The sequence below is a fragment of the Garra rufa genome, chromosome 1 (genome assembly GCF_049309525.1).
Source record: "Garra rufa chromosome 1, GarRuf1.0, whole genome shotgun sequence".
In the NCBI taxonomy this organism is placed as follows: domain Eukaryota; kingdom Metazoa; phylum Chordata; class Actinopteri; order Cypriniformes; family Cyprinidae; genus Garra; species Garra rufa.
In genome coordinates this window covers 61,265,486-61,291,622 of record NC_133361.1, presented here as the reverse complement: position 1 = coordinate 61,291,622, position 26,137 = coordinate 61,265,486, and the positions used below count along the sequence as shown (strand labels likewise).

The following is a 26,137-nucleotide window of genomic DNA, read 5'->3' as shown; positions in this document are numbered from 1 at the left end:
AAATTTCAGAGCATTGTCATATGAAAGTCAATAAATCCAACACAATGCAGATCATACATATACATAAATGAAGGGGTGGGCCTATACAGCACTCTCAATTTAGCAAACACATATACTTACACACAACTCTATAACTGTTTTTGTAAGGACATACATTGACACAATGCAATCTCTAGCTCCTTACCCTAAACCTAACCTTTACCCAATTATAACCTGTTCCCTAAAACCAATTCTCGACCTTCAAACAGGCCTTTAAATGTGTCTCAGAAATCGAGGACCAACCAAAATGTCCTCACTTTACAAAACTGTCCTCAAACCATCCCTCACAAAGATAGTTATACAAGTGCACACAAACACACACACACACACACACACACACACAAACCCATATGCATCTATTTTACTTTTTTGAGTTCCACTGAAATTTGATGTTTTTTGTTGTTGTTGTTTTGTCTTTTTGGGAGAAAAACAAAATTATTACTATGTCTTCTACTTTGTCTTTTCCTTTTAGCATGGTCAGATTTGTCTGTTAGCATATTTTTTTAATAGTCTCACAAAAAAGTTTTTTTTTTTTTTTATTCTACAATTTTAACTTGTGATGAAATCTAAAACTTAAGAGGTTAAGTTCATTACAACAATGGTTTATAGATTTCAGCCTATATGCAGTCATTGAGCACTACAGCCATATAGTGGCTATTTATATTTTTTATATGGTATTATATGCCACCAGATGTCACACAAATTTTAGATTTTGGCTAAAATCTTTGAACTTTGAAAGTTGAATTTACAGTGATTTTTTTTTTTTTTTTTTTTTTACTGAAGTATAAAAAATGTATTAAATATAAAATACACATTTTGCATACAAATATAGTGCTTTTAGAGGTAAATACATTTAAAAAAAAAATTATGTAATAACATTACAGATAACACCTGAGACCTTCATGCCCAAATTTGTCCACGAATTAAAATCTGCTATATGAATTAGGCTAGACGGTAAATTTCATATGTTAAATGTGTCTGTTTCTTTGTCATTAATTGAGAGGTTTACTGCCATTTTCTGACTGAAAATAAAAATTGAATTGTCCTAGTTAATTGTTTTTAAATGTATCTGTATATAATTAGAAAATCTCAAATATTTGTTTTGATTCATATTTACTTTACATTATTAGTTACTGATAAAACATGCAGAAGCACTTTTTTTATTTGTACTTTTTGGAAATAATTAAAAATGATTCTAATATTAAAGATGATTTCCAATATTCCAACTTAAATTTTACATATTCCAACCAATGTTTACCAAAATATTGCTGAGGAATTAATGACCATGCAAGTGACATACTACACTCCATATCATAGTTCAACATCAACAAAAAGGACAGATGACATATTTTAGAGGAAAAGTTCCAAATTCTGAGAAATTCCAGAATAATTCCAGATCATCTTTAAAGCAGAATGTTATTAATCAAAGATAATGACTGAAAACCCCACACTTTCCTACAGATTTCAATGGGTTCATAAGGTCAGGTCTTTTTGTAACAAACTTGAATCTTTTAAATACTTTCTATTTGGGGTTGAAATTGCACGTTTAATTTTGGCTATGACAAATATTTAACCTAAGATTTAGCTTGTCTATTAAAAATAGAAGGTGTTACGTAACATTTAATAGTAATTAGTTTTATTTATGTTTAACTGAGGTCTCAATCTGTAAAAAGCAAAAAGCTTATCATTATCATTAATAGCATGTATGGATATGATCGAATTATATTCTCTATGCAGTGTTGAAACCTCAGTTTGTGTAGTTAAACAGCTATAAATATTAGTTTCTTCCTGTTTGGATGAAACAAAATTGCAAGACGTGTAGCCGCTTGTAGGCTATCAGTAACTGACAGCAGTCTCGACCAATCAGAATAACCGCACTAGACGCCCACAGCGATTAGACCCGCCCATACGCCAGACCTGCAGCGGAGAGAAGCTTCTCTGTCTCGTATCAAATGGGATTGATTTCCTAAACAAACACGTTTTCTTCACATGGTGCCATCGGGTCACCGTTATCAGATGAGAAAGCGGAAGCTCTGTAGTATTCGTCATCAGTGTAGTGGCTGTGTTTATTAGTTATTGCTCATATGACCCCCTGCTGCTTCGTCAGGTCTGATCATGTCTGATTTCGAGGAGTTCGAGAAACAGCTGAACGAGAATCGACAAGGTACAGTACTGTAAAGACATCCGCAGCGTTCATGTCCTGTGTGCAGGTTTGGCTGTGCTGCTATTGGTCAGTCTGCGAAACAGCTGCCTTTCATGTCCCTCATACACATAAACAACGACTTTGATGAATATTGAATTTGTTATGCACACTGTCACCAGGCTGCTGTGTTAATACAGCCATTGAATAAACACAAATGAATCGCTTTATTTTGATTTTCAACATATAATATTTAAACAGTTTGCACTGTTGTCATCTGTCACTCACATGCATTTAATCATAAGAACCCACAAGAATGTATTTATTTGCCTGTGTTGTTATACAGCACTAATTTACAATATTTTACACACATTTAGTGCCTTTACAGTAGCCTAAAAAAAGTCATATCAAAATATGAATATGAATTTAATTGGATAGGTAATAAAATATCAAATAAAGTGTCAGGTGTCAAATGCTATAGGATATTGTTTCCTGACTTTTTCAATTTTTGCCCAGAAACTATTAATTAACTGATGTTTTGATGATTTTTAGTTAATGTACTAGGTCAGTTCTGTTGCATATATAACTGTTTCAACTTCTTCAACTTTTCACAGTAATTTTTTGCTAAAATTGTTAAATTTTCAACAAATTAAAATGAATGTAACAGTTATTTATCACACATGTAGTTATTTATCATGCATGCTAAGTCAGTTTATACTGCTGTAGTCTATTGTAAATTTTCAAACTACATTTTTTGCTAACATATTTACATTTTCAACAAATAAAAATCAATGTAAAGTTATTTATCACACATGCAATGTCAATTCATAATGTTGTAAACTATTGTACATTGATGTTTCCTAACAAGTTCTTCCCAAACTACGTTTTCACAATTACAATTTTTTGCTAACATTTTTACATTTTAAACGAAGCTAAGTCTCATCGTCCACATATGTGTACATCAAGTTGAGTGGAATAGTAAATCTTTACTGTTACGAAAATTTGTCAAATTAGCATGCTGATCATACTACACTATTGTGCGGAACTTAACAAGAATCAACAATTACATTTTATTCGATTTCTTTGCCTTGTGGATGTTTTGGTCTGGTGTGGCTGCCTGACTTTTCAAATGTGTTTGCCGCCATCTTGAAATTTCTATGTAAAGTTTTTTTTTTCTCTTCTGACACCACCAGATGGCAGTGTAAGTGTCCACAGGTTCCCATTACACCAAATTAAGTATTATGGTGCATAGAACCAAAAATGTCATGTCCACGTATAGGGACGCCAGGTCATAGGAGGATTCATATATAATTGAAAAAGGGATTCTGTTTATTTGAACAGCTTCTGATAATGGATAGGATACTAAATTTGGACATAGAGCTGCACTGAGATCTCAATATCTCTGAGATTAAACCATACACAACCTCTTTCCAAAAAGAAAATTTTCTTAGGAACCAAAATCTAAAATCATACACTCAAACAGGAATGTCCTATACAATTGTTTTGATAAAGGGAAACATGATAGATTTCCAGTTTCAGCATTACTTATTCTTCAGACATTTCACTTGAAATACAATCAGATTCAGCTGTATGTAAAGTGACCAACATTTGGTTTTCAAGCCATGAAAATGGTTAATATTCAACAATCTGAAAATGGAGCCTCATTTAGATGCCAATATCTCTGGGACTGAATGATGCAGGGCCTTGAAAATGAAGTGTTCAAAAGAAACTTTTATTAAGAACTAGAATCTAAAATCATATGGCGATATCTTTAATACTTCTTGAGTTATAGGCATGCAAACTTTGGAAAAAGAATATTTATGGCACTCAGAGAAGCATTACCAACGTAGTTGTTTTGACAGAAGAAACATCTCTAGTTTCAACATTATTTCTTCTTCAGACATTCCTCTTTAAGAGAAAAGAAGCATCATGTTTTTTTTTTTTTTTCAAATTGACCCACATTGGGTTTTTGACCATTAATAATGTGTACAATTTAACATTTTACCCCTGCAGCCATATTGAAATTCCAATATCTCTGGAACCGAACCATGTAGAGCCTTAAAAATCCAAAAGTCAAAAGGAAAGTTTGTTGAGACCCAATATCTAAAAGGACACTAAGATATCTTTAATACTTCTTACAGACACTGTAAAAATTTTAAAAGTGCAGTTTTCCCATTTTTTTATGATAATCATTGACACATAACATAACAGAGATTGCATCCTGATAACCACCATCAATCCCCTACGATTGTGTTCCTGACTTTTGCACAGGGAACTATCTATTTATTTATTTCTAGATCTTGAGGCATGACAGAATTCTGATTTGAATGTGCTTGTTGACTTCAATTTGTAACGTTATTCATGCAGAGCGAGAGCGAGAGAGGCACAAGAAAAGGAGTCGCAGTAGCTCTGCTGGTCGCAGTAAGAAACTGCGCAGCTGGAGTAAAGACAGAAGCAGTCGCAGCAGAGGAAAGCACAGTCGCAGTCGAGAGCGTAAGAGTCGAGACCACAGGAGCAGCTCCAGAGGTCATAAGAAGCACAGGTGACTGTAGACACCACACTACACCAACCTGCCATCATCCATCACAACTGCCACTTGCACCCTTACAGTTTCAGTTGTTTGTTGCCTGTAGAATTAGTAAATGCAGTGTCGTCTGCTGTTTATGAAGTCTGCAGCATCTTCTCCAAGCTCTAATTTTTCTTTTCTCAGCTATTCGCCATGTCGAACAAGGAAGAAAAAGATGTGCAAGTACTGGGATGTCCCCCCTCCAGGCTTTGAGCACATCACTCCAATGCAGTACAAAGCCATGCAAGGTGCAGTATGAGTAATTCAGTATCACAGTTAAGAGTAATTGTCCTAAAACAGGCCTACAAAATGAGATTTAGTAACTTCTGCTTTTTAAAAAAATAAGGCTTTATATCACAAACAAAAGTATTTTAACCTTCAGCACCTTCAGCTTCCTCAGCAAGGCAGCTGTCATATTGGTGGTGTGTTTAGGATCGTTATCATGTTGGAAAACTGCCGTTCTGCCTAGTTTCTAAAGGGAAGGCATCATGTCCTGCTTCAGAATGTACAGTACATAATGTAATCCATGTTTCCATCAATGAACTGCAGCTCCCAAATTCCAGCAGCACTCCTGCAGCCCAAGACCATGATGCTACCACAACCATGCTTGACTGTAGGCAAGACACAATTTTCTTGATACTCCTCAACAGGGCATAGCCACACATGCTGGACATCATCTGAGCCAAACAAGTTTATCCTATAGTCTCCTCAGACCACAGGACATGGTTCCAGTAAATCATGCTCTTGGACAGGTTGTCTTCAGCAAACTGTTTGCAGGCTTTCTTGTGAGCCAGCTTCAGAAGAAGCTTCCTTCTGGGACAACGCATCTGCAAACCATCTTGTTGCAGTGTGTGCGGAGTATGGTCTAAGCACTGACAAGCCGACCTTCTACGTTTGCAACCTTTAAAGCAGTGCTGGAGCAATCATGCAATGTTAACGCTGTATAATCAAAATGGATGGAAATTATATGCAATTCAAATACATACATCTTAAATTTTTGCCTAAATATTTTTTCAGTGCAAACAATTAAATAATTGTCTTTCTTTTTTTTTTTTTACTATTCTTTCATTTGTTGTGTTTGTACTCTAGCTGCTGGTCAGATCCCCAGTATTGCTTTACTGGCAACATCCACGAATGCTGGCTTGGCAGTCGCTCCCACTCAAGTGCCGACCGTTGGCAGTCAGATGACCAGGCAAGCACGGCGTCTGTATGTTGGCAACATCCCTTTCGGCGTCACCGAGGTAGGTGTCCCAAAATAGTGTATTGGAAAACATGTTGTTTGCACAGCTCAGTTATCATCCTCTTGTGCATTATAAATCAGCTATTGTGAAAGTTAGCCAAGTTTTTTTTTTCTTTTCTCAAAATGAGACTTGTAATAACTAGCATTCTTTGTTTGCCACTGTGCACTATAGAATTAAAGGGTTAGTTCACCCAAAAAAATGAAAATTTGCCAATTATTTGCTCATTTTATTCCATTTTAATTACACATTATAAAGCTTGGAAGTGCCAGGATGATTTATAATATTACGCCAAATGCAAGGAAGTCATATACACCTAGGATGCCTGGAGGGTGAGTAAATAATGAACTAATTTTCATTTTCGGTTGAACTAACCCTTTAATATGTGTCTTGATGCAAAGAGCAGAGTGTCAAATGTTCCTCCATATATTACTTTGATAATGAAAGACATTTCTCTGGAAATGCACTGCCTTTATTTCTTAGGAGTCCATGGCTGAATTCTTTAATACCCAGATGAGACTGGCAGGGCTGTCTCAAGCTCCCAGCAATCCTGTGCTCGCAGTGCAGATCAACCAGGACAAAAACTTTGCTTTCTTAGAGGTGAGACACAGATATCACTCACTTAATGCAACCTCAAACTCTCATCATTGAATTCAGTGATGTCATCATCCAGCTCAGTTCGGTTGAAATGATATACGATATCACTGTAAATTAAGTGTCCTCAACCAAGCAAGCCAGAGGCGACAGTGGCAAGGAACCAAATCTCCATCGGTGACAGAAATGGAGAAAAAACCTTGGGAGAACCCAGGCTCAGTTGGGGGGCCAGTTCTCCTCTGGTTAGACGAAACCAGCAGTTTGTTCCATGTTGCAGCAAGTCAGATTGGAGAGTACTCCTCAGGTTCCTGTGGTCTTACGCCAGTGGCTGTCTAGGTGATGAGGTCTTCACTGGGGATCCATCTCTAGGGCTCATCTAGTTGACGTGGTCCTTGCTGACATTCAGGGCTGTAGAGGTCGTCTCTAAGTGCTGATCCACCAGCTGGGCAAAGACTGGATCCGGCGGACTGCAGTGACCATCTGATCTGGATACAGACTGGATCTGGTGTTTACCGGAATAAGAACAAAACAGACTAATATTAGAGTAGGTGCCATTCTTTTTACGATTCAACAAGTATATCAGGTGTTATGGGAAGTGTTCCCGGTTCCAGTTGACATAATTAATGCAGGGGGGTTAGAGAGTCGGATTTGTAACCCAAAGGTTGCGGGTTTGAGTCTCAGGTCCGGCAGGGATTGTAGGTGGGGGGAGTGAATCACCAGCGCTCTCTCCACCCTCAATACCACGACTGAGGTGAGTCCCTTGAGCAAGGCACCATACCCCAAACTGCTCCCCTGGCACCGCAGCAATGGCTGCCCACTGCTCCTGGTGTGTGCGTGTTCACTACTGTGTGTGTGCACTTGGATGGGTTAAATGCAGAGCACAAATTCCTAGTATGGGTCACCATACTTGGCCTCACTTCACCTCCTTCCTTCAAGTACTGAGGAGCTAAACCATTGAAGGCTTTATAAGTAATTAGCAAGATTTTAAAATCCATACAATGTTTAGTAGGAAGCCAGTGCGGTGTTGACAGAACCGGGCTAATATGTGTCATACTTTCTGGTTCTAGTTATTACACGTGGAGGTTTTAGGTACAGTTATTAACATCTCAGTTTTTTTCAGAATTTAGCGGTAAGAAATGACTCATCATCCAGTTTTTCCAATTTTTAAATTGGTATGTTTCGCTGGGCCGCAAAGAATTACAGAGCTGAGTATCATGAGCATAACAGTGAAAGCTAACACCATGTTTCCTGACGATATCTTCCAAGGGTAACATGTAAAGTGTAAAAAGTAATGGCCCTAGTACTGAGCCTTGAGGTACCCCATACTGCACTTGTGATCGATATGATACCTCTTCATTCACTGCCACGAATTGATGGCGGTCAGGTAAGTACGATTTGAACCATGCCAATGCATTTTCACCAAATAATAGCATAACAAAATAAATGCCAAGTTCTGTCATAAAACTCTAGATGGCACAGGCTGATGGGTTCTTAACGCAAACTGATGATATTCACAGCGTTAAACCTGATTGGTTCATATTGCATAGACAGCCAATAAGCTTGCTGCTTTACATTTTAAATAGCTGGTTAGCATTCACTAGAGCTTTTCACAACACACTTTCATAGTTTGTATAAAACCCTCCACCTCCCCAGCTCCACCTATTTTATATGCTCCTTGTGCATTGGACGGCATTGGAAGACAACTTACGCTGTACAAAATCCTCTGAAATGAGGTTCTAGGCCAACAGTGAGAGATGTTTTGGTGATACACAGGACAACATTCCATTTAATTAGGCTGGGTTGCCCAGAGCTACTCTTGACAGAAGCTGTCTGTCTGTCTTCCCCAGTTTCGATCAGTGGATGAAACCACTCAGGCCATGGCATTTGATGGCATTATCTTTCAAGGACAGTCGCTGAAGATCAGACGTCCACATGACTACCGCCCTCTGCCTGGCATCTCTGAGCAGCCTGCCTTTCACGTTCCAGGTCAAGACTCTTGTCAGATCTCTGTTTTAGATCACTTGAGTTTTAAACAGTGCGTTGACTTTGTTTGAAGACTTCCAATAGAATTTCAGTAAATGTTCTTAATCGGACAAAACGACATTGACTCAACGTGTCAGTCTGGGGTGGGATCATCAGTCTGTCTGACACGCCCCAAACTGGTGCCATTGGTTGAGTCAGTAAGGCCACACAATTGGTTGAGTAGGAAGTCTTTGAAACTAATTACTGAGATAATTATTTTGAAAACTTAGAAAACTGTCTAAAACAGGGCATTTAAATCCTGATGTCTTCTTTTTAGGTGTTGTGTCCACAGTTGTGCCGGACTCCCCTCATAAACTCTTCATTGGAGGTCTGCCAAATTATCTCAATGATGATCAGGTATGATTATAATTGCTAATCAAAGAATAAATCAAGTATTGAGACAAGTTTACAGCCAACTCTTTGTATTTAAGGGCATGTTACAGTACATGTATCAGTACATCTTTAGTCACAAATTTCATCTTAACCAACGATATCCTGATGTACGAAACATAAACAGGTTTTATCCCAGTTTTTTCCTAAACATTGTATCATCAAGACATGTATCATTTATTATCTTTTAAATTACTGTAAATATCTTTGCAAAGACCTAAGATCTATGGTTGTCTACACTATAACAAAGAGTAACCTATTTTCATGTGCCCATTCAAAATTGTGTTTGTCAGTACATGACCAAATATTTGTGTGGAATTAGTACGTATTACTTTATTGACGTACAGACAGCCTGTAGCTGATATCCCGCTAGTGTAACTCATCACCAGCCATTACACTCAAATACTTTTTAACCTCATAGTTAGTTTATTTTTATTTATTTTTTTACTTTTAAGACCAAACTGAAATAGTGAAATAGATATGTTAAGATTTAGGCTACGTTCACACTGCAAACATATGTGCCCAATTCAAATGTTGTGCTCAAGTCCATTCCAAATTTTTGACTGTAACAAATGTATACCCAAAGGCCAAGCTATTCTAAGTTTCTAAAATTGTACATTGTAATAAAGCTAAAATAAAATGTCAAATGGTTGCACTCCGTGAGCTACTGGCGCTACCTGTTGCTGTTTTTACTGCAACACAGCATAAGCAACATTTACAATCGCCATACCATTGATAGTATATGCTGTACCGTCAATTTTCCCCCCAAAGAGTCTTAATGCCCCTGGATATCGAGTGAAATCCATGCTGAGAAACTTCAGGGGTAGTGTCATGACAAGCGTCGGCATGTTTACATCCTGCCAGGATGGCATCTAGTGTTTCTTGTCTCTGCCGTTTGTAAGATCTTTCAGTAGCTGTGGTCTACTAAAAGCCTCAAAGGCATTAAAGCTAAAGTGGAGAGAACAAAGACGCTGGTCTTTAGGAAGTTTTATTCGTCCACAGGCATCTTCCCATTCTTTTATTCTCTTCTTATCACTAGGAATTACAACCGAAAGCCACACAAAGTGGCATTGTATCAGTATTTTATTTTCTGAGTTATGTTGCGGTAAAAATAGCAACATGTACTGTAGCACCAGTAACTCACCGAGTGCAACCATTTCACGTCATCGAAATAATGGCGCCCCCATAGTCACATGAGAATGATTTGGGCCACATTTGACTGCAGTGTGAACAAAGTTGATTGATAGGTGTAAATGTAAGTTAAGATAGAAGTTAGAAGATAGAAGACACCATATTTCAGAAGTCAGCTGCAAAAAGTGTCTTGTTTCTATTGCAGACACTACCGAGGGGGTTTGGGTAATTGTGCACCTCATTAATCTAATTGGAATGTAGCTAACTAACTTACTTAATCAATTGGAGCTGAATGTACCCTGGTATTAATTTCTTTCATATTCTCATATATTTTCTTTCTTGCAGTCACTGTTACTGCTTTGAAACTCACAGCTCTTTCATTTTTTGTTCCCCCACTTTGTCCCCCAGCTAGGGGCCCGTAAGATCGTTAAGTCTGCGCTCATAATTTGTTCAGTAGTTCTGATCTACTGCTGCCATGCCAACATGTAACACAAGGCAAGTAAGACATTGCGTTCCTCACACGGATACTCCTCCTGTCAGCAGGGACCCTCCCCTCGCTGTCCTCTCTCTTCCTTCACTCTTTCGGGAGCGCGAGCATCACTAAAGGGGCTCTGGGTAACCGGGATGTGCTTTTGAAGGAGTGTGAAATGTTTGGAAAGGCTGATGCAAATTCAGTTTGCAGTATGAATATAACAAACAGGGAAGTCCCATCACAGTGATGTTGGACTACTTCATGTTTACTGTAGGACTGGTCTGAATGATTTGAAAAAAAAATTAAGAAATTTTGAAAAAATACTTACTGAAAGTTAGTTTTTAAATGATATTGTAAAACTGTGTTTTTTACCTTTGCATGCAAAGAAAGGCCCTTCCTTTATGCACATTGCTTACATTACTTTAGTATGTGGATGTTTTAAATAGATAGCTTACCCAAAAATTTAAATTCTGTCTTTAATTACTCACCCTCATGTTGTTCCAAACCCGTAAGACCTTCGTTCATCTTCGGAACGAAGAATGAAGATGTTTTTGATGAAATCCGAGAGCTTACCCAGATAGAACAAGTATGTCTGCAAGATGTCTGTTAAAGATCTCTTGATCTCCTGAGTTTTACATACATTCTAAATCATAAACATCTTAAAGACATCTAATAGACTGATAAAAAACGTCCAATAGACGTATTGCAGATTAGCAAATGTAAATGCAGACGTCAAATAGATGTCTCCGAGATGTACGTGTGCTATCAGGGTACCCAGATAACACACGTACGTCTGCTAGATGTCTGTTCAAGATCTCTTGATCTGGAAAGCATCTGCTGTGTACAATGTCTGCCAGATGTCTGCAAGATGTCTTTTAAAGATCTCTTGATCTGGAAAGCATCTGCTGAGTACAAACGTCTGGCAGATGCTTGCAAGATGTCAGTTTTACATACATTCTAATTCGTAAACATCTTGAAGACATCTAATATACGTCTATTTGACAGCTAATAGGAAACGTCCAATAGATGTATTGTAGATGAGCAAACTACGTCTTGCAGATGTCTTGCAGATGTAAATGCAGACATCAAATAGATGTCTCCAAGATGTAGTGGTTAAACCGTAATTTTATGAGGCTACGAGAATACATTTTGTGTGCAAAGAAAACAAAAATAACGACTTTAGTCTATGTAGCTTCATAACATAATGATTGAACCACTGGTCTATTTTAACAGTGTCCTTACTACCTTTCTAAGCCTTGAACGTGTCAGTTGCATTGCTATCTATGCAGGGTCAGAAAGCTCTCAGATTTCATCTAAAATATCTTAATTTGTGTTCCGAAGATGAACATAGGTCTTACGGGTTTGGAGCGACATGAGTGTGAGTGATTAATGACTGAATTTTCATTTTTTGGTGAACTATCGTTTTAAGGGGTGATCACACTAGACTTTCAACATGACAAATTTTCAGTAACACTGAAATCCTGCAGCTTTAAAGTTAGCTTCTTTTTTTTTTTTTGTCAATTTAAATTTATTATTGCTATTAAGTAGTAGAATTTTGCATATTTTTGGTCACATGCCTTAATATGAAATAAAACTAACTTATAAATATGAAATAAAAACTTACAAAGTAAGATGGACCTTTCTTACATTTCCGGTTTCTTTTAGCGGAAGTTGTTATAGTTGGGTAAAATCTGAGAGCAGTGAATGGGAGAGTACCACAAATATATTTTTATATCCCATTTGCTCAGATAACACAAGAAGAACTCCACAATAGTGTTTTCACGACTTTCAATCAAAAAGGAAAAAAATTGAGAGACTGATGTCACAGACGTGGCATTAAAAACACCTTTGCATTAGCGTTAAATCTTTTTTTTTTTAAATATGAAAAATTTTCGAGGATTTATAATGATTATAACCGTTGAAACACGTCATCACAGTCTTGTGAAAAGGGTCCATGCAGAACTTTTCTGCGTGAACTTTCATTTGTATTCACATTCATTTGAATGGAAGTCAGAGGAGTGAAAAGTGTAGTGTGACGCCCCTTTAAAAACACAGCTCTACTTATATTGAATAAACACAGAGAGCATTTTCAACTTTACATATGTTTACGTAGTTATTATCGTAATGTTGAGAAGGACTGGAGTAAAGACCATTAGAATCATACCCTTCTGCATTCAGAAAAAGAAGGGAACATCAAGATAGTAAAGTTTTCTTATGTTATGAACATGTATCCTTGTGTATGGATGTACTGCTGGTGTAAGGCACAACAGCTGACTTTTTTAGAAAAATTTTAGCAACAAAAAACATTATTGTTGATTATTAGAAAACTGCATGTCATATTTTAGACTACAACCTTTGAAATCTAGATGTATTCAAATACATAAGGTCTTTATGAGGGAATGAACTGAGTATAATCTATAATGGATTTTAAAGGCATAGTTCACATCAAAATTCTCATCAAACTTCACATCAAAACGTTCTCATCATTTAGTCACCCTCAAATTGTTCCAAACCTGTATGAGTTTCTTCCAGCTGTTGAACACAACAGAAATTTTGAAAAATTTACAGTAGCCATTGAATTCTATAGTATGTAAAAAAAATTCTATGGCAGTCAGTGGCTACCATCAACTGTTTGGTTACCAACATTTTTCTCAAATTTCTGTTGTCTTCAACAGCTGAAGGAAATTCTTGTTTGGGACCACTTGAGGGTAAGTAAATGATTTTGGGGTGAACTATTCAGATATTTACAAATATTTAATCACTTAAAAAATATTAAAATAAATTTTATTTGAGAATGTGGGGAGACTCATTAGTTTTGAAAGCAATAATTCACAGTGATAATACAGTTTTATACTGTTTATATTGTTTAAAAAGTCTCTATTTCTCTCTGGAGACAGTGAATGAGAATCAGCTGCTGTGTTCTATTGACCCTGTCATTTAGTACATCCCCGTTCTGGGTTTAATGGACATGTAGGGTTTGAGCTGCAGCTGCTGTTGTGTTAACATACCTGTGCGTCCTCGACTGTTGTGCAGGTAAAAGAGCTCCTGACGTCATTTGGACCTCTCAAAGCCTTCAACCTTGTGAAAGACAGTGCCACATCACTGTCCAAAGGCTATGCTTTCTGTGAATATGTGGATATCAGCGTCACTGACCAGGTAAATCAGATCACACCATATTCAAGTATGATATTAAAGTATTGTCAAGAACAAATATAGGTCATATTTCATCCCAAAATGCAAATTTATGTTTTTATTTTTTATGATAGTATTTTTACTGCCTTTTTTAATTAATGCCTTTTATTAATTTATTTAAATAAAATAATTATAGTATTTTATTTTACTGTAATACCTTAAATGGTGCAAAGAAAAACATTAAGAAACATAGCTGCAAGCAGCAATTAAGAAGCCAGGCAAAATGAGGAGCTAAGTATGGCATGGAGCGGCAGACCAACTGCAACACTGAGTAATTAAAGGAATTTTAGGATGATTTTAGTAATCTGGCATCATTCCTTCAAATTCATTGATGCGCTGTATGAATATGATTTCATCTATCGACATGAAATCCATAACTTTTTGTCAACACAGTCTGAAATGATCTGACTCAATTTTAAAAAAATCTGGACAAGTTCGAAAAAGTATGTTTTCAACATAAATCAAAATGACGGACATGAAGTTCGACCAAATATGGCAAAATGTGTATCTATGTTCTCGGCATGACCCAAGGAATATTTTGAGACCAGCCAATTACAATAGGCTAATGCAATAAAAAGTTATTGGAAATTTTAGTATTAATGGTTAAAGAATGGTTTACCAAATTGATGTGGTGTGGTCAGACTGATGTGTCAATGGCACATGCGAAGTTTGGTGTCAGTATGTCAAAGCTTTGCAGAGATACATTTTGGCATAATTCTAACAAATTATTTTCATATATCAACATGAAATCCATAACTTCTTGCCAGCATGGTCCAAAGATGAGTCAAATTTGGTGAAAATTGGACCAACATTCTAGGAGTTCGAAAATGTAGTTTTTTTTTTACGTAAATCAAAATGGCAGAAAGGAAGTTCAGCTGACTATGGCAAAATTTGTATCTACAGTCGTGGCCAAAAGTTTTGAGAATTAGATAAATATTGGAAATTGGAAAAGTTGCTGCTTAAGTTTTTATAATAGCAATTTGCATATAGTCCAGAATGTTATGAAGAGTGATCAGATGAATTGTATAGTCCTTCTTTGCTATGAAAATTAACTTAATCCCAAAAAAAAAAAAAACGTTCCACTGCATTGTTATGAAGGCTTCAGGGCGTCCAAGAAAGTCCAGCAAGCGCCAGGATCGTCTCCTAAAGAGGATTCAGCTGCGGGATCGGAGTGCCACCAGTGCAGAGCTTGCTCAGGAATGGCAGCAGGCAGGTGTGAGCGCATCTGCTCGCACAGTGAGGCCAAGACTTTTGGAAGATGGCCTGGTGTCAAGAAGGGCAGCAAAGAAGCCACTTCTCTCCAAAAAAAACATCAGGGACAGATTGATCTTCTGCAAAAAGTATGGCAAATGGACTGCTGAGGACTGGGGCAAAGTCATATTCTCAGATGAAGCCTCTTTCCAGTTGTTTGGGGCATCTGGAAAAAGGCTTGTCCGGAGAAGAAAAGGTGAGTGCTGCCATCATTCATGTGTCATGCCAACAGTAAAGCATCCCGAGTTCATGTGTGGGATTGCTTCTCATCCAAGGGAGTGGGCTCACTCACAATTTTGCCCAAAAACACAGCCATGAATAAAGAATGGTACCAAAACACCCTCCAACAGCAACTTCTTCCAACAATCCAACAACAGTTTGGTGAAGAACAATGCATTTTCCAGCACGATGGAGCACCGTGACATTGACATTTTGGGTTCATGGCCTGGAAACTCCCCAAATCTTAAAAATTGTGGTCAATCCTCAAGAGGCGGGTGGACAAACAAAAACCCACTAATTCTGACAAACTCCAAGAAGTGATTATGAAAGAATGGGTTGCTATCAGTCAGGATTTGGCCCATAAGTTGATTGAGAGCATGCCCAGTCGAATTGCAGAGGTCGTGAAAAAGAAGAGCCAACACTGCAAATACTGACTCATTGCATAAATGTCATGTAATTGTCGATAAAAGCCTTTGAAATGTATGAAGTGCTTGTAATTATATTTCAGTACATCACAGAAACAACTGAAACAAAGATCTAAAAGCAGTTAAGCAGCAAACTTTGTGAAAAATAGTATTTGTGTCATTCTCAAAACTTTTGGCCACGACTGTATGTTCTTAGCATGCCCCAAGGAATATATTGAATTTAATTACAATATGCCAATTTAATAAAACATTACTAGTATTGTTTTTACAACTTTTGGCCCTTTTGCTGGTGCTGCCCCCAAACTTTTTTAATACTGTCAGAGCTTGGCGCTGAAGACACACACTGAGTTATGATACGCCAGTACGTTTGTAAAATATAACAATATACATCAAAATGGCCAACACCCAAAATGGCTGACATGGGAAAACGTCTCAGGTTATGTATGTAACCCTAGTTCCCTGAGGGAACAAGACGCCGCGTCATGGAACGCTATGGGGAACGCCATTGGCGGGCAGCACTCTGAATCATAGTCTACAACCAATAGAACGACGGGAGTGACGTCACAGGCGCGGTGACGTCAGCGACCAGGAAGTATAAAGCACGTGCGTTTGACGTTAGTCCTTTGTCTGGGAAAGGCCAGAACAAGAGGGACCGCAATAACCATTGTCTAGTAATCCACGGACAAGATGGTGTGATGGTCCTCGGCCCTTGGGCACACGAGGACAGGGTACTCGACCTCAAGAGAGCTCCTCAGCCTTCAGGCCCATGAGGAGAAGTGATAGTCCTTTGTCTGGGGTATCGCCAGAGCAAGAGGGACTGAAAGACTCGGCCTGGTTACCCTGCCAGGACGCGATTAGTATGAGCCTTTGTCGAGTATTCACGGACAAGAGGGCGGTATGATCCTCGGCCCTTGGGCACACGAGGAAGAAAGACACCTCTGCTAGGTAGCCAGCCAATGCAGGAGGTACTCCTCGGCCCTCGGGCGCACAAGGAGTCTTAGTCCTTTGTCTGGGAGAAAGCCAGAACAAGAGGGACTGAAAATGACTCGGCCTGGTGACCTTGCCAGGACGCGAGAGGTATGAACCTTTGTCTAGTGTTCCACGGACAAGAGGGCAATGTAATCCTCGGCCCTTAGGCACACGAGGAAGACAGTGATAGGCCTCTGCCTGGTAGCCAGCCAGCGCAAGAGGTACTCCTCGGCCCTCGGGCGCACAAGGAGTCTTAGTCCTTTGTCTGGGAGAAAGCCAGAACAAGAGGGACTGAATACACTCGGTCTGGTAGCCTTGCCAGAATGCGAGGGGAATAAGCCATTGTCTAGTAATCCATGGACAAGAGGGCAATATAAACCTCGGCCCTTAGGCACACGAGGAAGATAGTAGGCCTCTGCTTGGTCGCCAGCCATTGCGAGAGGCACTCCTCGGCCCTCAGGCGCACGAGGAGTCTTAGTCCTTTGTCTGGGAGAAAGCCAGAACAAGAGGGACTGAAAAGACTCGGCCTGGTGACCTTGCCAGGACGCGAGAGGTATGAGCCTTTGTCTAGTATTCCACGGACAAAAAAGGCAGTGTGATACTCGGCCCTCAGGCACATGAGGATGCAGTTCTCTACCGCTGCTTGCCCTGAGGCCAATTGCAGGGGGAGAAACACTCCTCGGCCCTTAGGCATGCGAGGAGAATTATGGCGAAGAAGGACTTCTCTTCTTTATTTAAAAAGAATGCGCCTTGAGAAGTCTCCTCCTGGCTAGGGAGGGGGCTGAATCTCTTCAGGCTTAGCTTCCTTGCTAAGGCGAGAGAACGAAGGAGCCAGGAGTGGCTCTGAGGTCCAGTAAAATCTGACGAATGTCAGAGGCGAGGACCAACCCGCAGCATTGCAGATGTCCTGAATGGGGACACCTGCTGTCAGAGCTGTAGAGGCTCTGAAGCCGGGCACCCCCTTTTTGGAGGGCCGAAACAGACAAAAAGTTGCTCTGATCTACGCCACATGGCAGCTCTGTGGACGTACGCATCTAGTGCTCTAACTGGACACATGCAGTTATACTTCCTATGGTCAGACTCCAAGAATGGAGGAGGATAGAACGCCTGAAGCGTGACAGGCTGTGGTGCTAGGGACGGGACCTTGGGTACGTACCCGACTCTCGGGTAGAGAAAAGCTTTGGCCATCCCTGGGGCAAAGTCAATGTGAGAAGGGGCCACCGAAAGGGCCTGCAGGTCCCCAACTCTCTTCAGAGAGGTAAGAGCTAACAGAAGCGCTGTCTTTATAGTAAGCATGCGGTCTGAGATCTCCTCTATGGGCTAAAATGGAGGCTTGCACAGAGCTTCTAGCACCACGGCCAGGTCCCAAGTAGGAACCCTCGGTTTCACTCGAGGCCTCAACCTGAGTGCACCGCGGAGGAAACGAATGACCAGGGGGTCTCTGCCCACTGAGAGGCCACCGTGAGGGGCGTGGTAGGCAGATATTAGCCGCCACGTACACCTTCAGGGTGGAGTGAGCTAGCCCCGCGGAAAGGCGAGTTTGTAGGAACTCCAGTACTGTACCTATCGTGCAGTTAACTGGGTCTAAGCGGTGTTCGCAACACCATCTAACAAACAGGTTCCACTTAAGGCCATAAAGTTTCCTCGTAGAGGGAGCTATGGATTGGAGAAGGGTCTCAACAACCTCAGTTGAGAGACCAGCTTCTATGAGTTGCGCCCCCTCAGGGACCACACCCATAACTTCCACTTCTCTGGGTGGGGGTGACAAATCGCGCAACCAGCCTGAGAGAGGAGATCCTTCCTGACGGGAATCTCCCATGGAGAGCTGTCGAGGAGGGAGATTAGGTCCGAGAACCATACTCGGGCCAGCCATTACGGGGCTACTAGCAACAGCCGCACTTGAAACCGGCGTACTCTTTCCAGAACTCCCGGGAGCAGAGCAATCGGGGGAAAGGCGTACAGACGAAGCCTCGGCCACGTCTGTACCATAGCATCCAGTCCGAGAGGAGCTGGAGGAGCTAGAGAGTACCAGAGGGGACATTGCGATGTCTCTCGAGTCGCGAAGAGGTCCACCTGAGCCTGGCCAAACACTCTCCAAATCTGCTTCACTACTTCTGGGTGAAGCATCCATTCCCCGGGCCTCGGCCCCTGCCTCGACAGGACGTCTGCTCCCACATTCAGATGTCCAGGAATATGGACTGCTCTCAGGGAGAGAAGTTTTCCTTGAGACCATAGGAGGATCCGGTACGCCAACTCGTATAAGGGGCGTGAGCGGAGACCTCCTTGGTGGTTTATATAATAAACTACTGCAGTGCTGTCTGTACGGACCAGCACGTGACGGTTTCTCAGGTCTGGAAGGATACACTTCAGGGCCTGGAATACGGCCAGCATCTCTAGGCGATTTATGTGCCAGGAGAGATGGTGATCGCTCCACAGGCCTTGGGCTGAGCGGCCACTCATGACCGCCCCCCAACCGGTGAGGGATGCATCTGTTGCTAGCGAAACGCGGCGACAAGGAGCCCCTAATACCGGACCCTGAGAGAGGAACCAGGGTTTCTTCCACATGGCCAAGGCACGTAGGCAGCGCCGCGTGACCTTGATCTTGCAGAACGGGTTTCCCCTCGGGGAGAACCCCCTAGTTTTGAGCCACCACTGCAGTGGTCTCATGTGCAGCAGACCAAAAGGTATCACGTTGGATGCAGCTGCCATAAGACCTAACAGTACTTGGGACCTACTAAGGGAACCAGCCTCTCGAGAGACCTAATTCGGAGACCTGTAACAGCGTACTGGCAGGATGCTCCTGAACTAGCTTCTCTGAAGACCCCCGTGGGGGTTGCGAACTCTCCAGGGCCGCTACGTTTCCGGGCGGAACAGCTAGAGAATGACGTTCGCGGGAGATTGCCGCACCCTGTAACACTGGCAGGGTTAGCTGACAGATCTCCTGAGGGTCCCTAGGGGGCTTGGTGACCATAAACTGTGGTGCAACGCAAGCCCCCTCGAGAGGGGCTGCCCTCATCGGCCCTGATGCACAACCGTCAGGGCCGTTTAGCCGAGGACCTCTTAGATTGGAGGACGACCCTCAGGTCGGGCCTCTTCTTCGAGGCCCCCGGCTTAGAGCATTGCTGACCCCGCCCTCTAGGCCTGGCCGGAGGAGCACGGGCGGCAACGCTCTGTTTCTGTGCCTCCCTGTACGAGGAGCTCGTACACGGCTGAGGCTGCTCCCGTCTAGCAGCCTCAGAGGAGTAGATGCGGCGAGGAAGATATGTCCTGAACGCCGCCGCCTGCTTACGGGCCTCCTGGTGCCTGGCGACAACTGTGTCGACCGAGGCACCGAAGAGGCCGGTGGGATGCAGGGGGGCGTCCAGAAGCGTGACCCTGTCCTTTTCTTTTAATTCGGACAGGGTCAGCCATAAGTGCCTCTCCGCGGCCACCAGGGCTGCCATAGCTGCCCACAGCGCGGGCGGTCTCCTTGGTGGTGCGGAGAGCAAGGTCAGCCGTACGGTGCATATCTGATATATTCCTTCCTCGCCATCGCTAAACTCCTTCAGCAGGTCGGCTTGGTAAGCTTGTAAGATTGCCATTGTGTGAAGGCAAGAACCAGCCTGACCTGCTGCCGTGTACGCCTTGCCCATCAAGCTAGATGTTAACTTTAGCGGCTTGGTGGGCAAGGACGGAGCCTTCAAAGACGATGCCGAACCGGGTGACAGATAGCCAGTCAGCGTCTGTTCTACCCGTGGCATCGCCTTGTATCCGCACTCCTCCGCACCCCCCACATTTCCATAATTTTCTGCGGGGTTATAGAGGCGGTAGGAGTACGGCTTCTCCCACGATCTAGAAAGTTCTTTGTGTAGATCGGGGAAGAAGGGAAGGCTCCGTTTGGGGGGTGCTGACTTTGTCCGCAGGAAGCGTTCATCTAGTCTGCTTCGCTGCGGCTCATGGTATTGTTCAGCGGGCCAAGAGATGTTGAGCTTGGCTACCGCGCTAGTCAGCACCTCTATGAGCTCCTCGTAGTGAGGCGAACGGGGGGCGGTTGGGGTTCTTCAAGGCTCTCCACATCAACCTCTTCGGAGGAAGATAGAAGAAGCCCTGGGACCTCCTCCCCGGGGGGGAGAAACCGCAGTGCGGGCTTCCACATCCAGGAGGAGATCGCTCGAACCGCTGAGTGAGGGAGGAGATAGGGGGGTACCCATCTCCATACCCTCCAGCAGATCGAGCTGCGAACCCCACGAGTGCAGCTGCCGGGGGCCAGACCCGCGGGGAACGCTGGTGAAAGCCCCCTCCTCGAAGAGGGCTTTCCGGGAACGGAGCACCCGCAGCGGAAGGCGCTCACACTGCGGGCAGTCAGCCTTTTCGAGGGCTGACTGTGCGTGCTCCGCTCCCAAGCAAACCACGCATAGACTGTGTGTATCCCCACCAACAATGAAGCGTTGGCAGGGAGGGACACACTGTCCTATGCGGGCGCTGAACCGCCATAGAAACTTTCTTTCCCCTGGTTGTCATACTACTCAAAAGTTGCGCAAACTGGCACGAAAAAACAGCAGTATGAACAGACAGACAGACAGACACAGAGCGCTCTCGCTGAATGACAAAAGCTGCCGCGGGCGTCAAATGCACGTGCTTTATACTTCCTGGTCGCTGACATCACCGCGCCTGTGACGTCACTCCCGTCGTTCTATTGGTTGTAGACTACGATTCAGAGTGCTGCCCGCCAATGGCGTTCCCCATAGCGTTCCATGACGCGGCTCGAGTTCCTGGAAGGAAACAGGGTATCGTTGGACTCTGCATGCTCCACCAAATCTAAAGAGACCAGTTTTAGCCAAAGCATTCAGAAGTTATTAGCAAAAATATAAAATTGTTCATATCTCCTGACCACTAGGTGGCGCTGCTCCAAAACTGTGCAAGTAATCTCAGATTATGCTTGTTATAACACACACCAAGATTGGTCTCAATACGCCAAACTGTTTTGAAAATATAGCCTCACATCCATTTTTGCGTGCTCTTCATAGAATTTGTTCACGCTTTATTCAAGGACAATTTGACAAATCAACTTGAATTCAATAAGTTTTTGCCAACATGGTCTAAAGTTGGTCTAAGTCAATTTTAGTGAAAATAGTGAAAAGTAGTTTTTTTTTTCCGAACTATTAAAAATTGCGAAAAAACGAAACCTTAAGATTTTTTACATTTTGGTGTCATTTGACTCGGCATGAACCAAAGAATCTGAGATTTTACTTATAGACCTTATGTTTCAACAGTTATTAGCATAAACATGAGTAAAAATTTTGGACAAGTGTTGGCACTAGAGAGTTTGATTTAGAGACTCCAAACTTGCAATTGTTAATTTTGAGACTGTCCTCTATCAGTGTGCCAAATTTCATAACTTTCCCACAAGCGGAAGAAACGGAAGAAAAAGAAAAAGAAGAAAGAATAATAATAAGAAGAAGAAAGAAATCTAACAGATACAAGAGGTGCCATGGCCTCTAATAATATAAGTTACAAAAAACTCCTACAAGTAAAACTACTATAGTTAAACATCCATATGCACCACAGTTTTGAAAGGAAATGTGCTTAAAGTTCATGAAAATAATGTCACAACAATGGGGGAATGGTGGCCTGTAAATGTTTTTGTGAGCTTTAACCAGATAGTTGTACTGTTTTGCTCAGGCGGTAGCTGGATTACATGGCATGCAGCTTGGCGATAAAAAGCTCATCGTCCAGCGGGCAAGTGTGGGCGCCAAGAATGCCAATCCTGTAAGTGCCAGTCCTTGAGATTTCAACACAACAGTTCTTGTCACTAACAGCCGAGCAGTTATGGCAAAAATCAAGACATTCTTGAAGTCTGCATTGCTGATTACTTAGAGTATATGGCCTGCATCATTATCCTATTAAATGTGTCAGAGGTCCAGTCTTAAATCACACTTGCTTTCCATGCAGACCGCTGTTGTAGAGACGCCCGTCACGCTCCAGGTCCCAGGACTGCAGAGGGTGCAGAACTCAGGCCTGCCGACGGAGGTGCTGTGTCTGCTAAACATGGTCATGCCGGAGGAACTGCTGGACGACGAGGACTACGAGGAGATCCTGGAAGACATCCGTGAGGAGTGCTGCAAGTATGGCACTGTGCGCTCTATCGAGATCCCCAGGCCTGTTGATGGGGTTGAAGTGCCAGGCTGTGGCAAGGTCAGTAACTACAGCAGGAATTAGAAGCACCACTTTAAACTACAAGAGTAGGAAAAAAATTTAAACAAATGCCTTCAGATATGAAACGTCAAAGAATGAGACATTTTGAAGAATCTTTAGCAAGTTCCTCTGTAATGTTTTTTTTTTCCTCTTTTGCAGATATTCGTAGAGTACATGTCTGCTGCAGAATGCCAGAAGGCCATGCAGGCACTGACAGGACGCAAGTTTGCTAACCGCGTGGTGGTCACGAAATACTACGATCCAGACATGTATCACAGACATGAGTTCTGAGGGAAGAAACTGATAATTTGGAGAGAGACAGAGAGAGCTGTTTGTGCCAATTGAGTGAGAAGTTTTAATGAGCTGTATGTACAGTAGTTTTACATTTATTATCTTATACTTCCACTTAATAATTCCTTTCCCGTATTAAAATACAAAAAAAGTAGCTCTTGTCTTGAGTAGCCAAGTAGGAGATATTTTTAGACATTTTAGACATATCTAATACAACGAAACAGTGTCAAGTGATCTCTGCAATGTTAAAGGAGATGTTCACTTCCAGTACAAAAATTTACTCACCCCCTTGTCATCCAAGATGTTCATTTCTTCAGTTGTAAAGAAATTGTTTTTCGTGGAAAACATTTCAGGATTTCTCCCCATATTGTGGACTTCTATGGAGCCCCCGAGTTTGACCTTTCCCAAATGCAGCTTCTAAGGGCCTTATCTAGTGAAACGATCGATTATTAAAAAAAAAATCTGTTTATATACTTTTTTACCTCAAATGTTCATCTTATCTAGCTCTGCATGAACTTTGTGCATTCCGGTTCAAGACAGATAGGGTATGTCGAAAAACTCCTATATCATTTTCTCCTCACAATCGTCCTACAATGCTTCAGAAGTACCGACCCAGTGTTTATAGTGAACATGCAAAGACGATCAAATGCCCTTTACACAATCAAGGGTAAAACGGTGATGTAGGGAGATTTTGAAATTGGAGAAGAAAATGAAATGGAAGTTTTTCCACCAACCCTAACTGTCTTGAACTGGAAAAAAACGGAATACACATATTTTTTTTTTAGAAAACAGCTGATTGTTTCGCTACATAAGACCCTTCTTCCTCAGGCTGGGATCAATTAGAGCCCTTTAAAGCTGCATTTAAGCTGCATTTTGGAAGTTCAAATTCGGGGGCACCATAGAAGTCCACTATATGGAGAGAAATCAGGATTTCTCTCCATATAGTGGACTTCTATGGTGCCCCCGAATTTAGTGGACTTATATGTTGCCGTACATCTCCATTTTACCCTTGATTTTGTAAAGGGCGTTTGATCTTCTTTGCATGTTCACTATAAACACTGGGTCCATACTTCTGCTGCATTAAAACTGCATTTGGGAAGTTCAAACTCGCGGGCACCATCTTGAACCAGAATACAGTATAGACAAAGCTAGACAAGATGAGCATTTGAGGTTAAAAAGTATATAAATTGACAATTCTTTTAGAAAATAGCTGATTGTTTTGCTATATAAGACCCCTTCTCCTTGGCTGGGATTGTTTAGTGCCCTTTAAACTGCATTTTGGAAGTTCAAACTCGCGGGCACCATAGAAGTCCACGATATGGAGCGAAACCTGAATTGTTTTCCTCAAAAACACAATTTCTTTACGACTGAAGAAAGAAAGACATGAACAACTGGATGGCAAGGGGGTGAGTAAATTATCTGTAAATGTTTGTTCTGGAAGTTAACTTATCCTTTAAGGGGCATTTATACACATTAACAAAGTGACCAGAAGTTTTAGTCTTTAAGTAGTCTTTTTTAATAGGAGTTGGCAAGTTCCAGAATCAAGCAGGTAGCATGTTAGTTCATACCGTAATGTTTAATACACGTATGAATAAGATTACTTATAAAAGGTAATCAAAAAAGTAGTCAGAATACATTACCAAATATGTATAATCAAATAGGTTACATTACAAACTACACTTTCCATCATGTTATTTGTATATAAATATATATCCCTATAAAAAAAATACTAATTGTCAATTTCTACTGACAACTAGCAATTTCCATCACAATTTCATTTGAGATCACATTTTAAGTAGGAACGCCCACAAATACTGCCACTTGATGACCTCCAGTGATGAATTCACTGAATGTGTGAACATAAAGCTGATTTCATTTTGTTGGCCCCGCCTACCGTGCAATCTAATTGGTCCAAAATCCTGCTTAGAGCAAATCGAGTATGTTCTAATTGGCTGAATTAAAATAGAATTTAATGCTCAGATTAGACATTGTTTTGTGTGTCCTTGTATTAATCAGATTCAAAATTTATAGCCAGTGTTCAAAACAAACAACACTGAAAACATCAGACTTCCTTTGAACTCTGACACATTACTTGCTCTTGAAAATATACAGTTTTGTTATAACAAAGCTTCTGCTTCATACCAGTGACAGCTTATTATTGTTTTTATGAGAATCAGTCTCGCAAAATGTGACTTGCTTCATTCCAAAATTATTTAGATATTTATTTTGGGGCTGAAATGATCCAGATTTCATGAAATCCACTCATAAATTGTTGGTAGTTTTGAAATACTGCTAATAGATACAGTATATCAATGCTGTACAGCTGCATATTTGCACATGTGTACATGTGTTCCCTCTGTATATACTTCATGTTTGATGAAGGAAATTCATGTTTTAAGATTCTTAAAAACAACTGGGTGCTTTAGACAGCTGCTCATGCCAGAATGTACTTGTTCTCAGTGGTGAACTGCAGAAATATTTCTTCAAAGATGTCAGAATAGATTCCATTTGACAAGAAAACAGCCTGATTCTCCCCATCATAAAGAAAGCAAAAGCCCTGACATAAATATGTACAGCATCTGTCAAAAGATATTCTGACACAGCATAAATTCTGTTCCAAGTTTTATCTCTTATTTCTCATTCGAAGTCAATGTGTCAGATGATGACTTATACGCACCCATCAGCTCAAATGTGCTTACTGTAAATAGCTCAGTTTCTATGGCTAGTGCTGGCTCTGCCTTGCCTTCAATAAATGACATGATCTTTAGTGCTGTCTCTTACTCTGTTGTCCTTGTATGATGTTTCTAATCTTGCTTCAGTCACTCTGGTCTGGAATGCCATAAACACAGACAAACTGAGTGAAATATCCCAACTAAATCTCAGCACTTTTGGAAGGCTAATCAGCCAATGGCATAAAGAACTAGAAATACCTGCAGTATAATGAATATTATTCTATACAAATATTAAAACACTACTGTAACGTATCTGGTCTTCCCTGTCATCATGAACTCTTGCACCACACTT

General features: G+C 41.2%; 1 protein-coding gene across 1 annotated transcript; it reads left to right on the top strand.

The window, feature by feature from the left end:
* The first annotated feature begins 1,967 nt into the window (after positions 1 to 1,967).
* Positions 1,968 to 25,880, top strand: LOC141338231 (splicing factor U2AF 65 kDa subunit-like). Its single transcript, XM_073843778.1, has 11 exons — positions 1,968 to 2,203; positions 4,547 to 4,721; positions 4,890 to 4,993; positions 5,835 to 5,986; positions 6,467 to 6,583; positions 8,425 to 8,563; positions 8,877 to 8,956; positions 13,626 to 13,748; positions 22,310 to 22,396; positions 22,580 to 22,822; positions 22,982 to 25,880. Exons 1-11 carry the CDS (start codon positions 2,155 to 2,157, stop codon positions 23,111 to 23,113), a joined length of 1,401 nt encoding a protein of 466 aa, XP_073699879.1. The 5' UTR covers positions 1,968 to 2,154; the 3' UTR covers positions 23,114 to 25,880.
* The last annotated feature ends 257 nt before the right edge of the window (positions 25,881 to 26,137 follow it).